Source organism: Balearica regulorum, chromosome 5, assembly GCF_011004875.1.
Source record: "Balearica regulorum gibbericeps isolate bBalReg1 chromosome 5, bBalReg1.pri, whole genome shotgun sequence".
Classification (NCBI taxonomy): domain Eukaryota; kingdom Metazoa; phylum Chordata; class Aves; order Gruiformes; family Gruidae; genus Balearica; species Balearica regulorum.
The window spans coordinates 13,487,664-13,513,466 of record NC_046188.1 but is presented as its reverse complement, the minus strand read 5'-3'; the positions used below and the strand labels follow the sequence as shown (position 1 = coordinate 13,513,466).

Here is a 25,803-nt window from a genome sequence, read left to right as displayed (position 1 = left end):
CAAGGATGGAGATTTCAAAACCTCTCTAAGCAGTGTACATCACACTTCCTCTCCCCTGTGGTCTAGCCATTGCCAAAGGAAGAATTAAATCTGACCAAAATGCACGCCAAGAAAAAATATTCTATTTAAAGAAAAACCAAAACCAGTGGTCCCACAAAGTTTTCTGATAACTGGTAGGAACATCACTAATGAAAGGTGGTGAAGGGAGCAGAGGATTTAATAGTAAAGCACTGACTGTGTTAGAGAACTCTGGGCTTTCAGGACTGCTTTGCAATTTCTAATGGAAAGTTTTGTTGGACTAATTCTTGCATAGGCTTGAGTGTAGACACGTCCAGCCTACAACTAATTAAGCAGACTCAACCTTCCAGAACAACTTATCGGGTCTTTAGTGTGTTTCTGACTTTCTCCTTTGACAGTCCGAGTAGTTCCTGCCAGGCTTACAGCTCCTTTTCCCTACTGAGGGGAGGGTGGCAACTTTCCTATCATGGCATCCCAGTGCAGGTGGTCCTCCTGTTGTGTGACAGAAGTAATTGCTGGATTCTGATGATGCACGCATTGATGGGAGCTCTACTGGAATGGGAGTCAGAAAAAAAATTCCTGTATGCTTGTCTTTGCAGCAGCTTTTAAAGGCACTGAATAGTGAAAGGCTGGACATCCCTAATTTATCAATTAATGTAAAATTTCTTCACTGAAGTAAAAATAAATACACTGGATTAAGGAGGCAGCATATCTGAAGCATACAGTAGATGATCCAGTTTTGTTCTTGTGCTTTAGTCTCAGCATTGATGTGACTGCAGGAATGGTCAGGTAGACAGTATTTGTTCCCATGGTGTGCTTTTTAGCTAACTCTTAATGCAGCTGCAGCATTTATTCATTCTCATTCCAATCTCATCTCCTTTGATAGCTTTTTAATCAGATGCACAACACCTTCCCTGCTAGAGCAAAATGTCACAAGCAGACAAGGTGCTCACTTGTGAGGAAAAGCAGCCTGATCTGCAAATCACTTTCTTCAACCCCACATAGATATTTTTCTTTTTTTTTCCCTTCCCTCTTCTAAGTTGGAAAGCTAAGGCTTACTGCTAGCATTGCAGAGTGTAAGCAGCTCTGGTTTAGCATTATTTTTAGGAAGAACTCTTTAAAGCACACTTTAGAAAGACTCCAGCAGTTGGAAATGGAGGTGCATGTAAGCACATGTACGTATTTACAACGCACCCAAGGCTGATGCTTGAATAGATGCAGAGCTGGGACAGTTTCCCTCTTGGAAACCATAAGAAGCTAGGGGTGTCTGTCTGGGAGCTGCAGATAAGGAAGGAAGATGAGTGCCTTAGCAGAGCTGAAAGCTGCAACTACAGAAAGGAAACCTGGAATGCAAGGTTCCCATTGCTGAACCCTGGGGCTGGGTGCTTTCACAGGCTGCCTGATGGCTATGAGCTTGGAGCTGTCACCCATAGGCTCTTAGATGCTGGGCTAGGGGAGCTGCAGTTGCTGAGCTTATTCATGTAAGTGCTGAATGTTTTGTTTTAAATTACATGCTTAAAATGTCCATTTGTTCCCATTTGAATATACTCCATTCAAACTTGCCAAGATTTATGTTCTAAAATGGGAACTGATGTCCCATTCTTTACAATCACTGTATTAGCACTTAAATAGTCTTGCTACCCAGCTGGAGAGTCCTTTGAACAATCAGAGCACCTAAATATGGGAGATCCATATCAAGAATGCAATTTATAATGCAGAACTTTAAGTCCAAACAGTATTTCTGAGAATGGGAGCGAAAGATACAAAGGTCAAAAAAGTCAAAGTAAAATGCACTGTTTCTTTCCAAGCCAAAGCAAGTGTGTAACTTCAAATGTGAAGAGCTACACGGAACGTACTGCAGTACCATATGATCTAATGAAGGCTGAAGTAACTCATGAGCTTCTAATGATGTAGCATCAAATAACAAATATTAACTCAGTATGTAATGACTGTTCTGCAGATGTGAATCTTCCTCTGGTGTAGTACTAATTGATAAACTCCCATGTCCTACCCACACCTGCTATATTTGGATTAGATGACCGCTTTATGGAGATGCCTTGTAGTTTTCTATATACTTAATTCATGTTATTCTTTTAGGCTGGGGAAAAACGTCTTCATCATCCCCACTTATAGATGAAAACTGAGGCCTGAAAATGTTAAGACAGATCGGTATAGTATTCAAATCTTGAATCTCATCAGAGATATTTGCAGTATCTATCTGTGTTTTGGTTGGTTTTGAGAGGTAAATTTATTAAACTTGTCTCTTTCAAGAATTTTCCTGCAAGGATACTTCCAGCTTGCATACAAAGCTTCCTCTTACTAAACAGCCCCCTTGGTTTCTTTAACCTTTGCCTTTTGGACCTGTAAGGAGGGAGTCTGGGTGGTGTACCCTATGGCATCAGCAGCTTTCTGCCAACAGCTGCTGCTGTGCTCCTGCTCCTCCTGCCCCAGTACAGCATATGTTACCATCAGTGACTGGGCAGCAAAAATGCCTTGGGTTTTCCTACATGGTAGAAGACTTTCTGCTTTGTTACATCCCTCTAAATGACTCCTCTAGTGGTCTGTGCAAGAAGAAAAGGATCTGAAAGTCTCTTTGATATCTCAATATGTCTTTTGATTTCTCCTGCTGTCTCTTTCACCTAGCTTCTGTCACTGATAATTTGCTTTTAAATGTAATGGATAAGCTTCCAAACCATCCATCTCCTCCTTTAACCACAACTTCTTTCAGTGCATCAATGACTGAAAAATTATATTTTCATTTAATGTGGATTTGCAAAGAAACTTTCAGATAATAGGCAACTCTAATATCTGAAATAGCTGAAGCTATTAGAAGTATAAATCAAAAGAAAGTTCTGCTGTCTGCACAAAATGGGGAGAAGGATAGGGCAGAGGCCCCAACACTGCGATGCTACACAATAGTGGTTACCATAAGCTGTAAGGGTGTAGAAAAGAACTCTAACAAGAGTTAGGCTTCTCTCTGAAGCTGAGAGATGCCAGGAAGAGGGGGGATGGGGGGGAACCCACTATTGCAACTGAAGTCATGTTAATTGCCTTCATCTCATGCTATGTTTTTTTCTTATTGGCTGACTTGTTTCCTGACAGGAAAACATCAGAATAAATCAAAGACATTAAATGTGGAAACTGCAGTAACTATTTTGATCTGAATGCAGTTGAGTCCACTCACATTGGTGGTAGATTTAGCTCTTAAAACTAATGCTAGTAGTACTTTGCTGGCAAGAATGTATGCAGTGATGCTTGTCCAGTACCCCTAAGTGATATTAAGAGCCTGTGTGTGTGCAATGAATAGCACTGATTTTGTGGGGATTATTCATACTTGGGGACAAGCTAATGGTGAGTCTGTGTATCTGGATTCTTCCTCGTAAGGGGTCTATGCTGCTGTGCTGTGGAGAAGAAATAGTGATGGAGAAAAAAACAGTTACAAATGAGTTTTGAAATAACTTGTGAAACAGGGAAGAAGCAAGTAGTACCATGAGCATTTTGATTTGGCTGAGGGATGTTCTGGTTTGGAACTTGTCCCTGCTTTGCTGAATGAAACTACTAATTTCAGAAATGGTTATTCTGCTCCTGGAGCAAGAACTTTGTTCTCCTGCTCTATGTTCTCTGCCCTCTTTGTCTTAAGGCAGATAACTTGCATGCACTCTCTTGGCTTTGACAGAAGCCCCTCAAAGACCTTGGAGAAGTCACTTAATCATTCTCAGTCTCGCCTTTCAGAAGGCAATAACGCTTGCAGGAGCCACAGAGGGTTTCTGAGATTTGCTTGACATCTAGAAGTGCAAATGTTACTTTGCTGGCCAAACAAACCTACACAGTGCAGAGGCATAAAGCAATGATTTCAGATTTCTCTCTGCTATGCTTCTGCTCTTTGTTCAATGAAGGGTAGGCAAAAAAGGCATGGCTTAGATTTCCTTTACGTTACGACTCCAATATAACACTTACATTTTTAATGCTTTGCATGCTGATCTAGTGGGTTTTTTGTGACTGATATTCAAGTACTCTAACGATTACTTGCATCACTCTCATTATGCAGGTAAACAATGTATCTACCTTCACAGTGCAGATGATGCTGTACAGCTGACAAGGCTCCAGAATCATTAGTAACTTGACCTTCCTGTCTGATTTGTACTTATGAATCTAATAATAAATAATCGCATGTGGAAGAGTCAATAGAGAAATAATGTAGCACACTTCTTTTAGTACCCTAATTCAGCAGAATAAACCATGAGAAGCATTTCAGTAATTTACTATAGTGAGTGCTCTCAGCAGCTTCTGTATTTCAGCTGTTTGGTGCTCCAGCATGAAGATAATTATCTTGGTAATTAGTTATATTGTCACTTAATAGTCCCCAGACAATATTCTATTTTTTGAAGGAACAGGCCTTTCCTTCTATATCTTCCTCCCCCATTACAAAAAATGTTTATCTATGAATCTTTCCCCTTGCCAAAAGTGTTTCTGTTTACTACTTTCTCCAAAAAGATCCCAGTTGTTGCAAGACAGCTTCTGCCCAGCAGCTGCATTGATGGAGCTGCAGGAGACTCCTTCTTGCATCTCTCTGAGAAAGCCACAGGAACTGCTCCTGAGCAAGCAGAGCTGGTGAGGGGAGAGCAGCAGTCAGCAGTGCTGTGGACTGAGACCACAGAACTGTCCTCTAAAACCTGGGTTTCTCCTCACCTAGGCTTCTAGAGAAATAGGTAAAGTGAAAAGGTAGATGAAATGGACTGGCATTGAGGAGAATAGTGAACCTCAGTCTCTGAAGCTTGATGAAAATTGATCTTTGTTACAATTGTATTACCTTAGGCAAGAAGTTTTCAACTGTTCCTGGAGCAGCAGTGGTGAAAAAACAATAGTCCGAGGGTATAAAACCAGGATGAGAGAATGAACTACTTCCTGGGTGGACTTGACCTTTGGTAGCTTAAAGTGATTAATCTCCCAAAAGTTGCTGGAGTGGGAAATGTCCAAGGTCTGCAGAATGTCAGATCAAGTTACCATTTGGGGAGGTGAAGGGGTGAAGCTGTTGATGGAGCATGAAGAGGATCCCTCCAGAAGGTGAAGGGGTGGTAAGCACCTGAGGGAAAGACATAAGGCTAGGGAGAGGTGGGGAAAAAGGCTGGAGACTTTTGAGTTTGAGTGTAGGTGGTTATGACCTCCATAAAAAGACAGTTCCTCCAGTGTCACCCTCACTCTCAGTGATTTTTATTCCTCCTGTTTGAGAGGAACAGACTGTTGTGTCTCTTTTTTCTCTGTCTCACATCACTCCCTCTGTGGTACTGTTTATTACAGCCTTAGCAGGAAACAACTTGTTTGCATATATCTCTTAAACTAGAAGCTATGTTGTTTATTATATTTAACGCCTCTAGATTTTGTGCTTTCTGGGTACTGGCCTTGTTGCAGTTGTTCTTTCAAACAGCTCCACTTCTAAGAAGCCAAGGTTTTCGCAAACTTTTTGACTGTACAGAAGATAGTCCTTTTTTTAAAATTTTTTTTATTCACTTAGTGACTCAAACTCCACAAAGTACCATTCCTACTTGTCACCAGCTGGTGGTCCATATGCCACTGTATCTCTACTCTTGTAAATACAAGTTTGAAGTCATGCTCACAGATCAGGCTTTTGGTGGTTAATATGGCAATATGTTAAAATGCCAAATGATGCAGAATGAGCGAGTCGGTGGAGGTGCTGGGGAAAGCAGTATTCTGCACACTTATAAAACTTTCCTTCTGAGGGGCTCCAGTGGTTTGCAGACATCAGGGATTTCTGCAAGTCTGACAGGGTCAGCACAGGGCTGGGATTTGGGATCCACAGCATCTCAAGAGAAGCATCTGTGAGAGGCAGCGGCTCCCAGCTTCTCAATGTTGTCTACCAACATGTTTAAGCTCTAAATTAGGAACAAAAAATACAGTCTGGCACACTGCCCATGAAAGATTGCCAGCTTCTAGCTGAAACTCTTCATTACTCTAGAAAGGGTGGTAAGTGTTCCCCTGAGGAGATGGAAGTTTCTGACTTATATGTTACTTGAAAAAAAAAAAAATGAGGGGAGGAGGGAAGAAAAACATCCTTTGAACCTTGACAGTGTTTTAGAGAGAATCCTAACGGCTGTGGCTGTAGCCAATGTCTGTAGAACAAGACTGTTGGATCCTTCAAAGCTTTAGACCTCAGTCCATGTTTTCAACTTGGTAATGGCAGCACCTTCACCACCTGCATTTCAAGCAGATGTACAATTTCTGACCTGTTATACTTCCTCTTTCCATTGCATAATTGCCCTTAATTTTGGCAATCAGGGCATGACTCCGCAAGCCAATGCCCTAATTTCTAGTGCTGAAGAAAATAGTCAGGGTAAGAATAGAAATTGCAACTAATAGCTTTCGGCAAAAGAGCTGCCACTAGTGAAGGGTAACAGGGTTTTTGTTGGTTTTACTGATTCTGCTGTTAATGAGACCTTCACCATTGTGAAAATTGTAGTTAACTAGTCTCCAGTTCACTTGCTCATAGCAAAGGTATAAGGAAACAAGTTCAAAGTGGATCTGGAAAAGCTTAAATAGTTTAGTAGCTTTGTGCCGTGAATCCATGCTGCAGGGTACACCAGCTATGCTTCCAATTAATGTAGACTTGTAGCAGGCAACACTCCAGGTATGAGTTACAGGAGTATCATGTGAGTGCTTTGTTCTTCACATGAATGTAAGAAAGTATAAATACCATTGCCTTTTAGATAAAAGAATATGTTGCTTTCTCAAGTCTCTGATTTTATTAATCTCTCTGCAAAACCATAGTTAACCATTTTCAGCTTCTGTGTGGTCTGAGGAAGCCAATACGTAATGTAACTAATCTATGCATAATGAAGTAGATAACACTCAAAAAGGAGTTGTAGTTCTGGGAAAAATTGGGTTCCTCTAAGGATGCAGTAATGGATTCATTCAGATACTTAGAATTCAGCATGCAACCATATCTCTGCCTATTTATATCTTAAGATGCTTTCCCAATGTTGTGTATATAGAGATGATGAATAAGGAGATGGGATGGCCTACAAATCCAGGCTGGCAATTTAATCAGAACTGTCTGCTCTGCATGCCATGATAATTAGTAGTTCAGTGCTATAGGAACCTTAAGATAAAAATCTTGGTAAACTCTTTTACTGTATGATAGGATTTGGAGAGCTCTTCAATGGACAGAGATGAGAATGCAAAGCAACTGCAAAGCCACAGTAGAGAAGTTCAGTCCACACTGTATTACCAGCAAAGCATTCATTAGAATTTTACTATCAGGACTGTAACTAAAACCTTCCATGTTCCTTGAATCCAGGTAACATGTAGCTGTTGTCACTTATTTGCTACACATTCTGAGGTTATAATGAAAGTTGTTTTCCATAGTGGACCATGGGAGGGTTATCACTGCATTTAAGAAAAAAAAAAAAACAACCTCAAATACTTATAGATGAGAACAAATGTTCTTAAAAGGAAAGTATTTTAAGCAAACCTGGCTAGATCAGCACTGTTTCTCTCAAATGTCTCCAAGTGCACTGTGTGCTGGGATTAATGGGACATCCCTCTCAGAGGTGTGGTCTTTTACATTTATATGATATTCAGTCCTGGTTTGTAAAGAAAACCCTCCAGAAGCACACAGCGTGTGAAATCTGTCAGTTCTAGTAACTGAATCTGCTGAGGCTTTGTTGAATTAGAAAGCATAACACAGTTAAAGGAAGGCAAGTTGAAGTCTACAGTTACTGTAAAAAATCTGCATCAGCAGCTTTGTCAAGGTGGAGAAAAAAATATGTTCCTGTTGTCAGAAGTTACCTGTTATATAGAACTTCTCGCATCATATGCGGTAGACAAGACAGCTTTACTCTCTAAACTGACATTTGCTGTTTAGTGCTATAATTAATTGTCCTTTTAATTTCTCAGAAAAACTTTTCATGACTTCCAGGTTGTGATTTCTCTAGTAGATTGAGAAGGGGGTGAAGTTGCTTTGTTACCAAACAGTATAGGTCAGCTAAATTTGGCCCAAAGAAATTTGTGTCAGTCTTCTCTATGACTCATGTCTTCCCTCTCCTGCCCATATGCTCTGTTGCCAGAGCTACTTTTTTGAATTATGCAAAGGGCTAATTAACCTTCCTCATAAAAAAGCCAAGAATCTCAAATTTGGCCCTTCCTTCACATGGGACTGTGTATCTCCTAGAGCCTTTCTGCTCTTGGTTCTTCCAGCAGAGAAAGAATTTAATAAAGAACATTTGATATAAAGACAAGATACAAACTGGCAGCATCTTGTGGAGAAGTAAAACAGGACCAAAGAACCATGAAGACATGCTTCAGGAGACCCCACCCCTGGGAATGTCATTTTAGCAAGGGGTCTCTAGCACCTACCACAGCAGTTCCAGCTGCAGGTTGAGGCCATTGCTTTGCCTTCCACAAGTGGGGGAAAAGGGAAGCAAAGGAAATGACAGAACTTTCTATCAGCCCTCTTTACCCATGCCCCTTCCCCCCACAAGCTTGCCAGGCATCTAGGGGCTCTAGAGCAAAGCCTGGTGTTAACCAGGCTGTGCTAGACTACATTTCAAAGCAGGGGCTAAAAATCTACCTTTCATGACCCTTGCACTTGCTAGCATTGGTATAGTAAGGACCAGGACAAGCCAGGAAGATTTTGTTCTTCCTGAAGTCTTGTGAGGGGTCAGAAATGAAGTGGAGCTGCTGAGGCTCAGGTCTGGCAGGGTCATGCTGCTGATGCGGGTTGAGAAAGCAGTTGCCTCCCTGCATGGCTCTGCCTGGCATTCTGTTGGCAAGGTGGCAAGAAGTTTGGCAGAGCGGAGGTACCAGGGCCAGCTGCTGTGCAGATTTGGATGAAAATAAGCTAGGCAAGTCATGCACTTCTCTTAGCAAGAGCCTGTCTATGAATTCAGCACCGGAAAGGAAAAGGACTGAACGCTCTTTTGGACTTGTGTAAAAACTTGCTCTGTTTTTTTTGACTAGGAAATTTCCCTGTGTCTTCAGCTATGCTATTGCTTTCAAACTAATTTATTTAAATATCATTGCAGCTCTGTCTTTCACTATGCTTGCATTGCTTTGGGCTAGTTTGCTGGGTTTCTCATTTTTATCCAGCCTTCAGAGTATTTGACTCGCTTGATCTTTCACTCTTTAATTGTTGGTCTGTCATCAATCTAAATCAGAATGCAAATACAAATAAAAGCATCGTTGCTATTCACAAGCTGAGAGTCAAAACTAAGCATACAATTTATTCTGAATTCAAATAGAATTGTTCTAGTGATACAGATTGTTTGTATGCAGTCTAAAAATCTTTATTTCCCTATAGAAAGCAGCACTTTCCCCATCATGAAGGATGTGCCTCTCTCCATGAATGTACTCTGTTACTAGTTCCCCACTGAGTTAAGAATATTGGATAGAGCTGCAATATGTTTATTTTTCAGCCACTTGTAGATCTGCATTATGTCTTGGAATATATTTGGTACATGTCAGTCTGTACTGTTTCTGATTAACTCCCTGGAAATTCTACTTCCTTGTTACAGGACAGAGATAGGATTCATACCAAGAGGAAATAATATCTCAAAGGGCAAGTGACCCAGCAGTTACAGACTTAAATATGTGTGTGCAAAGTTGTTTGTCATGCATTTAGTGCTACTCAAATGTAATTTCAAGCACCTACATCTGTAGGACTTCTTGGCAGTAAGAGTAATTATACAGATATATAGACCATTTGTTTTTCTATCTATAGTCTGTAGACTACTTTGTACAGGCAAAGCATTGAAAACTGTGTTAATTTGTGCAGTACCTTGGTTAAGTCAGCATCCCCGAGTTAAATGGCCACACAAAGATTTAACACTTAAAACAGAAACGTACAGAAAAGAGGAGTGCTCATTGCTTATCTCTTCAAGCATCCCCCCAAGAATGAACTCTTGGGGGATTGCAGGGGGAAAAGATAAAGTTGCCATTCATTACTGCGAATTCCAGTGTAGTGCTTGGAAGGCCTTAAAAACAGACCAGCTCCTTGAATGGATCCTCTTGTCTAAGTGGCAGTTAAAGCTAACAAACATAAAATTTGTTTGATCTAATTTGTACAGAAACACCAAAGTTAAGGCCCTTTGCTCTGACATGGGTATGAAACTTGGTCTTGTTGAACAGAGGGCAGCAATTTGGAGCTGTTGAGTCATGAGAGCTTCCTGTGAACATGATGGTCTTCATAGCACAGCAGGGACTCCCTAAAGAGCTTTGGCTTCCAGAAAAAGATTGAAGCTCCTCTTTTCTTCTAGGACACCCTCCTCCTCTTCCTCCTCCTTTTAAAGATTAATGAAATCAAGATGAGGTGGTCAAAATTTGCATTTTGCTCTTAGTAGCTAAAAATGACATTTGTGTAGTCATGGTGTCCTAGTATGTCACGTAAGTCTGTGCTGCCTCTATGCCACAATATTCCTCTCAAATACTGTTTGCCCTCCTAGATGCCAGTCTGCTGCATGAGCTGCACATGCGTTCTCTTGCACACAGCTTCAGTTATGGTCTTACTGACACAAAATGTCAGTTGGGGAAGTTCAGGATGAAAGTTCAATGCTCTTCAGAGCTTTGCATATGCACACGTGAAGAAAGTCATGCTCTAAGAGGCAGTATAGCTGCATGTGACATGGAGGCCCTTTTTATCCCAGTATAAACACTACTAGAGACAAAGCAATGAGCAGTGACTGTGCACTGTTCAATGAGGTAAGTCTTGTTACTCCTGGAAGTGTTGAATAACAATAGTTGTGCAGTTCACATGAGCAGTGGGATGGTCACACACATGAGAGAGATCTAGCAAGGAGCTACAGGCACTTATGCTCCTGCTATCCCATTTGAGGGCTCTGTAAATTATACAACTCATTCATGAATTCCAAAAGGTATGATTATTGCTCAGTAGCTACTGCCTATTTCTCAGAACTTTGTACTTCATGCTAAGCTGGCTGTAGGTCATCACTAAAACATTAAGACAATTCAGTCCCTTCCTTTTTTTAAATGTGAAAAGCTTAGTAGTTTTGAATTTCAGATACTTTTGATTTTTAGAGAACATTGAATTGAATGTGGTGATACAGAGTTTTTATTTGAATGCATTCTAAAGTCACCTGTGTAAATCAAGAATTGATTGGTAAATTAAATTGCCTAAGCCATGCCAGCAGCACTAGAGCTGGCAATTGCAAAAGCCTGTAATAGTGTTGCAGACAAGTGATCTCCTTCCTTTCATCAGTCTGTGCTCTGTAGCAGCAGCAGCAAGCATCCAAATTGTACTTGATCTCACCACAGAGCACACTCAAGTGTGGTTCACAAACCACACTGCCCTTGAACCATCTGAGGTTTGCAGCTTGGAACCTTTTATACTCTTCAGCTTGTACGATTGTTTTGTTATTGCTGCAGTCATTGCCACTACTTGCTTTCTAAGTCACTGCTTTCACTGTTCAGCACACATCCTCTGATAGCTTTGGTCAGAGTGCTTACATAAACTGAAGTCCAGTTGCTATTAGCAATATAGGGGATGCAGAGAGCACCCAATTTTCCCACCTTTGAATTTTCTGGCCATCAAGCATCATTGCATCTTTGGGAGGGGGAAAAAAAAACCCACAACAAAACCCCACCCTGTTCTGGAAGCTCTACTCCCTGTGCTATAAAGTTTTTGAACTAATCACAAACACTAAGAAATGGACTTTTTTTCTTAAATATTTGTCCAAAATGCCCCCTCCTTTTTTTTTTCCTGAGTCGCTTATAGTATTTCTCAGTGATGCCCTTTGCCTTGCAAGAAAGGGATAGGCAAAGCATTATTTGTAAGCTTGGTATCACCTAGGTCCAGCCTCTTCCCCATGACTCACTGCAGCTCCCGGTTGATGGCATGGCTCATCTCCTCCTACCTACTCCCTTGGTCTCTTCAGATGTTTGCTCAGCTCCCACTTGTCCCTGCAGGCCACTTTACACAGCTATACCTGGTTTCATTCAACTGCCCTCTGTTCCTGTTGTGTTTCTTGTGTGCTGGACACCTTTACTCTGCTCAATATTTACCTAGAGCTAAAAGATATTGTAACACAACATTTGTTACAGCAGGTGACTGGACGTGATTTCTTCCATACTGACATCGCTGACTTTTAGATCATTCTTTCACGCAGCAGACAGCAGTTCAGGGCACAGGGCTGTAGAACAACATAACTCTAACACCCCTCAGCTGAAGTACTGCTGATTTGACTGACTAGCACAAGTAACAGTAATAGTGGCAGTGAAGTGTGATGGACTTCAGTACAAGCCACACAAAGCATACTGTGCCCCTGGCACCATTAATAAAATTCTGAGGTGCTAGCACAGGTAGATCAGCATGGCTCTGTGCCCCAACCGATCCCAGCTCCACGGCTATAGTTCCCCTGGGGGCTGTGAATACATCCTTGTGTGCCCATTGCTCTCATTGTCATGGCTGACAACCACCAAACTTAAAGCTGAGTGTAGTTTTGGGGGGAGCAGAGGGAGAGATGTGTGGTTTAGCTGTGCTGCAGCCACACCTTGGATGGCGGCGTGAACAAGCCAGATGTGCTGAAAACAGCACTGCAGGGCTGTCGCTGCTACTGGGTGCTGGGACTCTCTGGGAGATAAAAACACCTTGCAAAGCAGAGAAAAATTAAAACCTGCTTTACCTGTTTGAATATAAGCTGGCAGCGCTGGTTTTTTTTCCTCTTTCAAAATGGACCAAACATTCACCCAGCTAGTTGACTTTTCTACCCTAACCTCTAACAACCCCAAACTCATGGCCCTTTCACTCCAGCATTTTCCTCTGCTCTATTTTTTCGGAGCTTTCCCTGTGCCATCTCTTTGCCTGTGTCCTTAGCCTGTGTGGGGTTTCAAGTCCTAGTATCAGCTAGAACCGGCAGATGCTGGAGCTGCTGCTTGCACAGCCCTTCTGCTGTCCTGTGGCACTGTGACTCTGTACAAGGCAGTGCCTCCCAGCACGTCAGCTGTGCGTGTGAAGACAAGACCTTGGGTAAAGTAAAGCATGTTTGTCAGTGAACTTTCTGGAAAAAAAAAATCCTCTCCTTGTATTCAAGTAACTATGGTAAAATTAATGTAGATACAGGCTGAGAGAAGGAACAAGGACAAGGTGGGGATGGCAGGAAATTGCAGTTTGTTCATTAGCATATGAAGAGGACCATATTTATAGCAAGTGCAAGGAAGGCAGCATGATCTAGTGGGCATTTAGGAAAGTATTCATATTTTCACTAAAATACCACAGAAGCTTTTTCCCTAGGACTGCACGTGCCTCTCATCTTCCTCTTGAAGAGACTGATACTCCTTCCTTACTGCAGATGAACTCAAACATGCTTGAGAAAAGTCCAGGACTGGAAACTAAAGCAACTTGGATAGAGCTGCTGACTTGCTACCAGCTGTGTGCGCAAAACAAACCACTTTGTTTTCATGTGTTCAGAAAGAAGGACTACAATGAAATGAAGATGCTGCCTCGCAGGTTCCTTGAGACATGGATCACTTTTATCAGAGATGCCTGCATCATTAGTAAAGTGCCACTATTGATGCTACCAAAATAAAGTAATCCTCAGCTGGGGAATACCATGGTTACATAGCAATCTAGAAAGCAGAAAATTAGTCTCCTTACAGGCACTAATTACGTGAGTCTGGTAGTTGATGGTGGTGATGTGTCCTGTTTTATGTACTCTTTGGCACACAGTTCAGCCCATTGTGGATCTTGAAAGCTTAGAACTAAGAATATTGATTTATAGAGTTTCTGAATTGTCACTGAAATTTTAGGAGTGTATTTGGAAAAAGGAAAAAGCTTTTATTGAACAGTATCTGTCACTTTAACTGGCACTTCCTGTGGAGTGAGATGCTCTTCAGTGTAAGAAACTGAGAATCTGGTCAATATTTGTGTACAAAAATATATCTGGAGGTCTCTTACGCCAAACCTTACAAAATTTTCACTTGAAATGTTGAATGTTGTAACCTGTTATTCAAGCAGGATTAACTAGAAGCAATGAAAAAGCTATGAGGAATTTGTACAGGAGTTGTGGATTGGTCCTTCATTTGCACATCTAGCCATGCTATGGATTCAACCTGACTTAAAGGAGCGGTTTCTAGCTTACAACTTTGCATCCAGCCACCACAGATCTGCAAGACCTTGGACCTGGGAGGCATGTACTTCTCAAATATAGGCACCAAATATAGCACACTGCTAAGAGTCAGAATAAGATAGCATAGGTATATTCGAAATCTGCTTAACTAAGATTTTCAGTCCTTGTTTATAGACATGAAAAAGAACTAGATCCAAAAAACTGTATTTAAAAGGTTGTAGTCAGAAGTAATTAATGTTTAAAGTGACTGTATAACCATACACAGCCAACCTACATAAGTGCAGATCCTCAAGAGGTTTGTGATTAGTAGTTAGCCTTACTTCCTGCCTAATATATTGGTACCTTGAGATGTTATAAACACTATGTACTGCTAAGAATTGTTCACAGTGTGAAGACTTCATTGCAGTAACTGATTCTTCTAGCCAAAGTCTTAGCACAAAATAGCATGTTTCCACTTCTAGAGGAAGTCGTCCCTGTGTCAGGCTAAATACTGATAACCTCCCACCCCTCCTTCCTACTGCTCCTTCCACCTGTAATGCTGTCATGGCAAGCTCCTGCTGAAAAGGACGGGATGTGACATTGCAGGTCACAGCAGCTCCTTGGTCTGCAAGGGGAATTATTACTGTGTTACGTGACATGAATTGCATCTTTCCAGCTAGATTCCAAGTGAAGGAATGTAACCCTGAGAGGTGTATTAGTTCACTGCACCACTGCTTGTGCTGCCCTGGCTCAGTGAATTCAGGGCTGAATAAAGCATGGGTCACCAGTTGATCAATTTTGCAGGCTCCAGTATTTGCCCCTCTGTCTGAATGGGCCTGGCCACCGCAGTCCTTGGGAGTGTCCCAGATGCACTGGGCTGGAGAATGTGCAAAGCTCACCCAAAGACTTCCAGAGCTGCCTTGTTAACATGTTTGGCCCTGTGGGCTCCCAAGGAATGCCAGTGTGGAGCAGCTCCTCTGAAAAGTGTGATGCTCTGCACCAGTTCTTCATATTTAAAAGACTTTCTTATCCTGAAGTGCACTGTGGAATGCAAACCTGGATTTCTCTAACCCTGAGGGTTTTCAGCCTGGCTGTGTAGGTTGTCCTGTGGGTATGCAGCTTGCTCCTCTTCTGTTTCTCCAACAAGGCTTTAGTTTGTTTCCTTTTTGCTAATTCCAGACCCCCTTCTCCTCTATCTTTTACAGGAGCCTCCTGCCCTCTGTGCCAGCATGAGCTCGCCCTCTAGTTCTCGGGCTGACGTCGTCCCAGCTGATGTGGGATGGCACATCCTCAGCTTGTTGCAAAAGGAGAGTGGAGAAGGAGCTGGGCCCAGGGAATGGGGCAAAACAAAAACAAGTATCACGTGGGAATGGCTTTTCCTGTGATGTTAGACTGGTTTCTACATGTAACAAAAAATACCTCTTTCTTCCTGGCCTGCCATTTTCCCTCTTGTTTCTTTCTTTCTTCTTTCCCCTGGCTTCAGGCTGTCTCTCTTCATGGCTTCTCTGAAGCCGCTGCGCTCAAAAGACAAGGTAATTTGTTTTTTACCTGGGTGCCAGACTTGGCTAGGTTCAGGAAAAATCTAATTCTCTCAGGTCTGTGGGTTCACCGGGTATTTAAAATCATGACTCCAGATTTGATTACTGTTTCCTTAAACTGCTGAGGGTTCTGTCAGTTTGCATCCAAGATAATGACTATAGACAAGGAGCCTGGAAAAGTTCAGGACAGAGCAGCGCAGCTTCTGCACAGGGTCCTGTCGGAGCTCCCCCAGCCTGGCTCGCTGCTCCACTCAGGAACACGGGGAGTCCTTGTACTGGCTTGGGTGATGGGGACAAATGTCCATCAGAAGCAGCTTTTACACACAAGAACTGTAAACAGAACACTTCATTAACAAACTCCTGACACAGCCCGACCCTTCTCTTGTTGGAGGTAATAGCTGAACTCCCAATTTCTTCAGCAGGGCAGTACGGGCTTTTCCATCTATATAGTGCTTAAGAAGTACCGAGGTAAGGACTGCTGCGTGCCTGACAGCTGCAAAACTAGGGTGCTAGGAAAATGGAGCTTTATGGTTATTTACTCTTGTCATAGCAAATTCTTTTTCAATACATTCCTGAGCTCATTCTCCTGGGCTCTGCAGCCTATTACTGCAAATGTGGCAAGAGCCTCTCTACCAGAAGCAGAGGCCAAAGCATGCTCAGGAAAGTATTACAAGTATTATATCGCATTTGTGCACACATGCTTACCAAGCAAACATGTAATATATATTTGCTTGCATCTTCTAACAGAGTTAGTCATGACATGAGCATGTACATACCATAGGTGTTCTTGTTTGGAATTTGTAGTGAATGCAGGACCACATACTGAGGTGCTTTCTCAGTCATTACTCAGGAAAAACTCACAGCTTTAGCATCAGTGCTTATATACATGCAAAACCATAATACCTTGCACAGAGTTTTTCTTTCAGCTCAAAGTTACTTTCATCATCATGAGACAGTACAAAAAATGTACAACTAAAGCTCTATATAAATAAATTCTATTAGAAACTTTTAGACATGTATCAAGTCCACTGTAAGAGGCTTAACCTCGTCCTCCTCAAATGAAAAACAGGATTCTGTTTCCAGCCCAGAATTCATTAAACACTAGGTCAAATCTCTGTTCTCTCACATTTGCCACTTCTTTTCCAGTTATTTCCACAATTTTAGAACTTTTCTGCATTTCTAATAACTCAGGATAGTCATTCCAGACTCAAGAAATCTAAAAAGTTGTGCTTGGACAATAGTTATCACTAACCGAGTCACCAGGTTCGGAGAAGGAATTTGGGCTTGTCCAATAAAATCCAGAGCATGGCTGGAGTTTTGGGTGATTAAAATAAGCTCCATAAAATATTTAAAAAGTAGTAAAAAGTTCAGCATTTACCTATCACTTTGATAATACCTGGGAATTTTATTAGTAGACAGGATTTGATTTTTTTTAAAAATTATTTTTAACAAAGGGCTAGAATGCTTTCTTCTTTCTTTTTCTTTCTTAACAACATACACAAAAGCAATAACCCCCAAAGCAGACTGGCACTTGGACATGAGATGGAAAACTTATGTTTATAAAAGCCATCTCCTTTTGCTTAAAGCAGAGAGATGTGCTGAGAAACTGGTACAGTATGACAACATTTTAAACACAGAGGAGACAAGATTTATCTGGCTGGTATACAATATAAAACAAAAATCGAACACCAATGTTACAGTATTATATTGAAACAAACCACAGTAATTAGATGCTTTGAAGTCAAGCCTATATTTTCTTCAGCTTTTTCATGAATTATTGATCCACTTTCCTTGTTAAATGGAACGGCAGGCTCTTGCAGTAAATGGATAAGTGACTACAACATTTATATAATCAAATATCCTCTGCATCTGGCAATAAAACATGTTCGTGTGTAAAACATCCTTTCTGAATTGACATCCCTGCAAAACAGATTTACTCAACTAACCACATTCCTTTCCTTTTGTCTCTAAAACACAGCTTCCCTTGCATCATCATGCAATCCAGTATTTTACACTGATCGTATTAAGCAAAATATTTTCCAAGAGCCTGCATCGTCCATTGTGCAACAGAACATTTCTTGTCTATAATGAGATGTAAATAAACTGTCTCGCTTACCTGATTTTCTCCATCTCTGCCGCAGAGGCCTACAAGAAATCAAATAATAGGAGCAAGTGAATGAAAGAAAACATTCACTCTGTAGATTTATGCATAGTTAAGGCTTTCCAAATGGTTTTCGACAAGTGTCTACAAAGCGACGGTAAGCAAACCCCACATCTGCATTAGCTGAAAATAACATTGACAGATGAACTGGGGAATAATGCAGCACGCTGCAGGAGCACTGTATACCCACGAGCCATGGGCAACAGAATGACTCAGTTGTAGCGCTGAGGCAGAAAATGGGGAGGGAAAAAAAAATAGAAAAAAGCAAGCAGCAGCAAGTAACAGGTTACTGTGCCTCCTGGGTTTCAGAGGAAAAGTTGAAATGCGGTGCTACCCTCTGCACGGCGGGCATGGCAGCAGTGCTGTGCTGGCTGGGAAATGACAGTGACTTCATCACACGTGAATTTTGAGTTCAATTCATCATCTTTCATAGAGCCCGACAGATGGAAGGGACACAAGCTTGCCTCCTTAGTGGGAGTTTCGAGTAATCAAATTACTTTCCTCAAGTAATACGCTATCTTGACAATTAGCATCTCAATACAAGGAGGCTTTTCCTTAACCCTTTCACTGCTACTTACCGGGCTGTAGCTTACAACTCCGGTAACTCCTCGGGTCCCTCTGCCTGCCGCTGCAGCCGGGCTCCCGTTAACCCTTGGGCAGCGGCTCGGCACTCCTACAGCCCTGAATCTTTACATCCCGGCAGAGCCAGAGGTGGTCATTTCATTAGTCTGTCTGGTTTCTTTTTACCATATAGATGCTAAACCCTTACTTATCTATAGCCTGGCGACTCATTAATCTCTCTGACGTTACTTATATCAAAAGCATAGTCTAGTTAACCCTTTGGTTTCTTTTTCATCACTATCTCACACAAATCCTTAATAGCTGCTTTTATTTTATCAAACCACTGGCACGGAATCTCATCAGTCCTCCTGGTCCCACTTTATTGTAACTGAGGAATGAACACGGAGCAATCCTGCAATCTCTAGAGCCAGATAAATCCCAGCGTCACAGAATCTTTATTTATACTGAAGGCATTGCCCATTAATCATGAACACTTTAAACCTTATTGATTAATGGCTAACAATCATATTTGAATATGAAATAAATTAAAGATTAAAAATAGGGAAATGTGAATTTAATCAGTTAACCAGCAGGAAATTTGTCAAACTGCTGAATATAACATCCCAAATGACAAATTGTTGGTTCTTCAGTGGGTCACTCATTTTCCCTTTTTCTCATTTGCTTTTGATTTGCCCGTTAGGTAAGTTGTCAGTCAGGCTGGTGTTCGCATGATAATTTCTGATGGCATACATTAAGGATTTTAGCGTTCACCATAACTTGGTACGCAAGAAGCCAGCTGCAGGAAAAGCCCTCCTCAGCTTCCCAATAATGGATGTAATACATGTTTACATGGTCCCTGCACGCCTGTTGGAAGCAGAGGGCTGCCCACGATAAATCCCACATTTTGAGATTGAAAATCTATCCTAGGCACTCATAATTGCTTTCTCTAATTTATATCTATTCATTAAATCCATGCATATTCTGTAGTACGCAGGACATAGTTGAAACATTGCTGACCAGAAAATGAACCACAGGGACTTTCTCCCTGGCCATGGAAAGCTACTGGCAGCCCCATGGGCTTCCCAGGTTGGTTTTCCAGAGATGAACTGTCAAAAACTGCCCTAATCATCATGTTCCTGTCATTCTGGGGAGACTGGACATAATTTTCTCCAGGGCCACTCACTATTGCTTTGCCTTGAACTGTGGGAGTCACCCGTGAAGACAGAGTACTTGGAATATCTGATTTCAGTCCTTCCATTACGGCAATATCTACGGGCATAAGGGGAAGCTGCCTGGCCTTGCTTTTGCCTAGTGCTTTGAATATCACTGTACTCACGGGGTTGGGGTGGGGGTTGTTTTGTGTGATTAAAGCACAGGATGGAGAAGAAGAGCTGTAGGCTGGCTTTCTGACTACACTCATCTGTGAATGCAGGTGACTCATTGGCTGTCAATCCCGACAGGAAATTAGTGGGGAAAAAAAGCACAGCAAATGCCTGACACCAAAACAAACCAGAAAACTAAACCAAGCTGCAATTACTTCCGTATGAACTATTCACCTTCTTCTTCTTTTTTTTTTTTTTAATGGTACAGCTTTTTTTGTAACATGGCCAATTTTCATTTGGACCATCAGGATGTTCCCCTCTGCCTTTCCCTGACAGCCTGTCCCATGAAGAGAGGGTTCTTCTCTGATGTGGGAACAATGGGTTCAGCTCAATCCTCCTTGAGGAGGATGCTCTAACCCAGGTCAGAGCCCTTTCTGGGCTGCGGCATTGCAACGCTCCATTACTTCTTTTGATGGAGATCCTCTCCTAATAAATAAATAGGAACATGTGAAAGGACTAGAGCCTGTGTCTTCTTCAGAGGAAAGTCCTAGCTTTCAGGCTAGAGAGTCAAATGAGCATATAGGAACTTGAGATGGTGCAAACAAAGATAGGAGCATCTGTAGAAATGTAGCTTTCATCCCAGGTAGTTTATTTTTTCAGATAATTGTGTTCCTTAAGAAGATTTTTTTTTTTCATCCTTTTCTTTTTCTTCTTCTTCCTTTTATTATTCTTCTTCCCTTTTTATTTTTTCTTCATTTCTTTTTTCCCCCCAAAAAAGCCTTAGCAACTCAAAATTATTTTAAAAGTCTGTGGTTTTCTGAAACAGCTCTGTTTTCACAAGGTGACATTTTTACTAAGGCAGAATTGCTGTTTCCTAGCCAGATCGCTGCCATTGATATAGCCTGCGGAAGTTTAAAGGTTACATCATCCTCCCACTGCTCTCTATGAAGGCTCCTATCTGAAATACCTTGCCGAATTAATTTTAAAATACATTCTAAACAGCTCTGAATTGGCCACTTTTAGGACCAGTCTTGTCCTTAAAATATTGTGGGACCTATTTCAAGCAGAAAGACTGAAGTAAATGTTGGTATAAGCATGTCTTTTATGGTATGTCATTCATAAGTTGCTGCTTGCTAGTGGGTTGATTCATCTCAAGTGCTTCTTGATGCCTGAACTGAGCAGTGTGATTGAAGCTGTGTGATTATTTTTTAAAATAAAATATTTTTAATTAAGATCAGTAATTACCTTTAATTACAGAAACATCAGATGTGATTTAAATACCTGGGTTTTTTTTAAACAATATCAATGCAGTGTGACTAAAGAATTTATTTAACCAGCCTAAAAATAACAAGTTTTGCTTTTAACAAAAAGGTTGTCCTCAGTAATTCAGTATCCTACATTTCCATATATAGTCCCCTACTTAAAATACTGAAACTGGTTTGAAGATCTCCCTTTTTACAGAAGCACTTGGTGTGGCAACTTTGCCTGCAAGCACTTTCAGTCAATGCCTGAGTACTGGTAGAAACTTGACTTGTTTCCAAGAATTTGAAGACAGCAAGTGTAAAACACAGAACAACTGTCAAGACTCCCCTTTTCTGGAGGTGCTGAGCGTTTAAAAGTCCATTTTGGATCAGGTATTCAAAAGGAAAATCAGCTGGTTTTTTGTGTTTTTTTTTTGTTTTTTTTTTTTCAAATCATCCCCCCAAACACCCCCCTGCTTATTCTAGATTGCAAACTGATATTCTTTGATATTCTTTGAGAACAAAGTCATTCACTGGCTTGAATGAAAGCAGGGATGCTGTTAATGGAAACCCCAGGAAATTTTACTGTGGCTTTTTTTCCCTTTAGCATATGGTTACTGGTTTTCAGACAGCATGACAACCTCTGAGTTGTTTTCAAGTCGAGTGAATGAAAAATACTGTGATCCCCTAATTTTTTATCTCCCCATGTTTGATGAATGACTCAACCTAAAGACAGTGGCAGAACATTCTTAGTTGTTGACATACATAAAACTTAACGTAGTGATCCAATTTAATTTTTTGTTGTATGATCTGTGTCTATAGTGCTGATTATTGAACCAAAACCTTTTTAAATAAAATAAAAAGTTATGCTGATGGTCTATCATTCTATTCAATTCACATGGTGACTGCATTTGTAAAATACTGTGTTTATGTTTTATTTCCTTTATTGTATTATCACTTTCTGAAGGATAAGCAATTGTGACATTTCAGATCTTGCAGATGTCTAATGAAATCTCCTTCCCCTAAGATCTTGAAGTCAGTTTTCATCCTTCTGCATCTTCCCAATGTATGTGTGAAAAAGGAGGAATACCCTAGAGGTGACTTTTTTTTCCTTATTATTTTTTGTTTTCTTGGAAAGAGATGCTTAATTTTAGAGGGAGGGACAGGACCCAGAGCCTGAGTCAGTGCTCACTGGTGTTCCCATTGAGTTCAGTGGACTTTGGATTGGCATGTTGGCTAGTTGCTACCGAATGTATGAGGAAAGGAGGAGTAGCAGGAAGTTACTGCTGCTCATTTATTCTGACTGTTACTACTCTGACTTGTTTGGTATTGTGAGAGTTGCTTTTATTTCTGTGGTGAGGAGAGCTGTAAATGACAGTTTACGCACAACTAAAGTTATCTGGACTTCTGGCACATTTGTAAACTGCCGCATGTTTTCAATTACAACTATTTCATTTCAGCATTTCTTTTGTGCTCATAGTTGTACTAAAATTTTATTGATAGGAACCACTGTGGCCATTTTCCTTTTTTTTTTTTTTTCTTCCCTATAGGGTACAAGAGTAAAAGATTTGATTTAATAAACTTTACAGACTACATGATTTGATAGGATCAATCTTAAATTATACTCTTCATCAATTTTTAGAGATTTCTTTGTATAGGCTTTTAAAGTACCACTGTGATGCCTGAAGAAAGACTAAAATTTCATCTATATAAACTTTAATAGAGCTGGAGGAAGTGTCCAGCTGCATTTCATTTGGCTTCATGTATTGAATGTATCTAACAGATGTTTATGAAAGAAGAAGAATCTTTCTGTAAAACTCCTGCCTGAAATTGTCATGGAGATACAAAGAAAATTGAGTCCAGCTCTCCACAGTTGCCATTGTAATAGATATTTTGTTCAGAAAACCTGAACAAACGTACCTCCACACCATGGGCCATAAAACACCTCCACTATTCTCAGACCATCTGAAGACAGTTAATATATTAGAGGTGAAGAGGCTTAACACTGGGGGAAGAAGGCAGAAGAGGTTAAGACTAACATCCTATATCCCTGCAAGACTAAGGAACTTGTTGGGACCATTGGACATTTTCCCTTGGAAAGAGGAACATCACACAAACTAGGAAGAATGGAAGGGTTTCATTAAGCTGTGGGGTTTTTGCATGTCTGACCTGAGGAAAAGCATCTGTCAACCATTTTAGACAGAAGTAACCATGAGTAAGACATACCAAATCTCTCAACACCACCAAGAGCAGCGTTGCACTTTCCCAACATTCCCTCCTATCTGGGACCAACTTCTGACGCTTCTTAGAGTGAAAGAAGAAATCCCCCACAGCAAAATTAGGTGATAAATAGAAGCTTAGATGTTTGAGACTAACTGCATACAACAAAGATATGGCACAAATGGACCCAACTCAGTAAAGAAAGAGATAAATTGTCTTTTTAATTCTTAGAGCAGATGATTAAGTTCAAGACCCAAAATTTTCACACCACAACTGGACGTGCATCTCCAGAACAGCACTACTCTGTCATGCAATGTCCATAAGCCTGCTGGGCTCCATTTTGAAAGAGTTAGATATTTTTTCCCCCCCATGTGTTCCCAAACACTACTAAACTGATTTAAATCAGAGGGTGATTCTAACCATGTTAAATTTTCTATGACCAGTTGATCTCTGTTTGATCTTATACTAAATTTATGTTTAAAGCTTATTACTCCCACCTTGTTTTTAAATTCCCACGTGCATTTATGAAGAGATGTCTTATTTGAGAGGGAAAACAAGACATGATTCTCTAACTGCTCTCAGAAGATTATACTCCTTTCCCTCAGTCATTTCAGTATCCCTTCTCCGGATCTATTCCAAATTAACTTAAATCTGATTTGAAAGTGGGTGATCAGATCTCTATATCATGTACAAAACACCTTGGCAGTACCTTGTGTAATAATATGAATGCTTCAGTGCCTCTGAAGAAAATATATCTGCAGTGCATCTTAGGCACTGTGGTTCTGTCACACTGGAGGCTCATAGCTGTTTTACAGTCTAACAGTACATCTAGATCTCCATTTCTCTGCTGCCTCCAAATAACAAGCTCCACAACATGAAGTCTTTATGTGGATGGCTTTGTGTTAAATTTCATCCTATTTCCATTATTCTGCTTATAAATAACAGTTCTTATAGAATCATAGAATCACAGAATATCCTGAGTTGGAAGGGACCCATAAGAATTATCAAGTCCAACTCCTGGCTTCACACAGGACCAGCCGAATCAGAGCATATGACTGAGAGCGTTGTCCAGACGCTTCTTGAACTCAGTCAAGCTCAGTGCTGTGACCACTTCCCTGGGGAGCCTGTTCCAGTGCCCAACCACCCTCTCAGTGAAGAACCTTTTCCTGTTATCCAACCTAAACCTCCCCCATCGCAGCTTCATTCCGTTCCCTCGGTTCTATCAGTGGTCACCAGAGGGAGGAGATCCGCGCCTGCGCCTTCGCTCCCCCTCGTGAGGAAGCTGTAGGCCGCGATGAGGTCTCCCCTCAGTCTCCTCTTCTCTAGGCTGAACAAACCAAGGGACTTCAGCCTCTCCTCATACGTCTAGGAGCTTCCTAATTGTTGTCAATACCTCCAAATGCCTTTATCATTTAGACAAACCTGTTTATTGACTCAAAGTCACTAAGAAATATATGTAACAAGATGTGTCCCAAAGCTTCTTCCAAAGTTCCAATAACCTCTTCCCAACCTGAAAGACTTCCTTTTTAACATGGTACTTTTTTTTAATACAATTTTAATTCATGTTCATAATCTTGTATTCCTCTCCATGATATCAGTTTTAGACAGTAATTCTCACCTGAGCACTTTATGAACTCCTTCATGCAAACCCAGACAGATCAGGATGCGTTCCTTGAGTATGAAATTGGTTTTCTTAACAAAAAGTTACTTTTGCTAAAACTGTTGTATTTTATGTCACCTCTGTATCCTTGATTGCTCACCTTGCTTGACCATGAAGCCTTCGCTCAACTTCATGTTACATTTTCTCTTTACCAGTTAGACTGAGCCAATGTAAGTGAAAAGTTTTGCTTCTCAGCTTGCCATTTCATGTGTCAGTTGACCAGGATTGTGGGCTGGGGATTACCACAGGATTCCTGATATCACCAGGGTAAATAGGCTCAGTTTGATCCTGCCTTAATTATGGTAGTTTCTGTTAAACCTTTCTCTTTCTTAATCAGATATCCTATACAATTATTCCCATGTTAACTATCATTCTTACTGAGAGATGAGGCAAAGTATCCCTTTAATAACTGGACCGTGTCTAAGTTATCCTGAACTTCTCTGACCTTCAGCATACACTAGGTCTTCCTTCTTCTTTTCTTTTTCTGTCTGTATGGTTGAAGATCTTTTCAGCACTAGTCTTTTAAAAATCCTTAGCAAGGTCCAAACTTACTGAAATTTTGGCTGAAAGAGACTGGGGAATAATCACAACAGAAATAAAATAAAAAGAAATCTTGGGCATTTTTCTCACGACAGGTCTTTAAGTCCTCCGTGGCACATACTGCATGCATGAACATGTATCAAATAACCACAAATTAAATTGAAACTATAACCTACAGGGTTCTCTTTCACATGCTTGGGAAAACATAGCGTTCTCAAGCTGTTTTATTTCCTAATATTTTAGGATCTTTGTTTTGCTTCCTTAGTTTCATTTTCACTCTGTAGAGTCTCAGAGCCAGATTCCCAACAGGGGTAAATTAGCAGAGCTCCAGTGAAGTCAAGCCTTGCTGATTTATACCACTAGAGGGTCTGCTCTTAAATGGCTGTTTTGGTGAGTCAAGCTGATTTCTGTCATACCCAGTGCTCTCAGCTAGCATGAAATGCCATAGTCCCTCTCAAAAAACATTCCCC

General features: G+C 40.9%; 1 protein-coding gene across 7 annotated transcripts in view; it reads right to left on the bottom strand.

Annotated features, from left to right (window-relative positions):
* The window catches only part of BEGAIN (brain enriched guanylate kinase associated), a 163,334-nt gene that overhangs the window by 96,084 nt on the left and 41,447 nt on the right, over window positions 1-25,803 (bottom strand). For 3 of the 7 annotated variants that reach the window (XM_075753051.1, XM_075753054.1, XM_075753049.1), the window contains one exon: window positions 17,745-17,773. In XM_075753051.1, the coding sequence (XP_075609166.1) occupies window positions 17,745-17,773 (29 nt within the window). Of the gene's footprint in view, window positions 1-17,744; window positions 17,774-18,123; window positions 18,237-25,803 lie in introns of those variants that run through there. The other 4 variants (XM_075753052.1, XM_075753055.1, XM_075753050.1 and 1 more) reach the window with 3 other exon arrangements.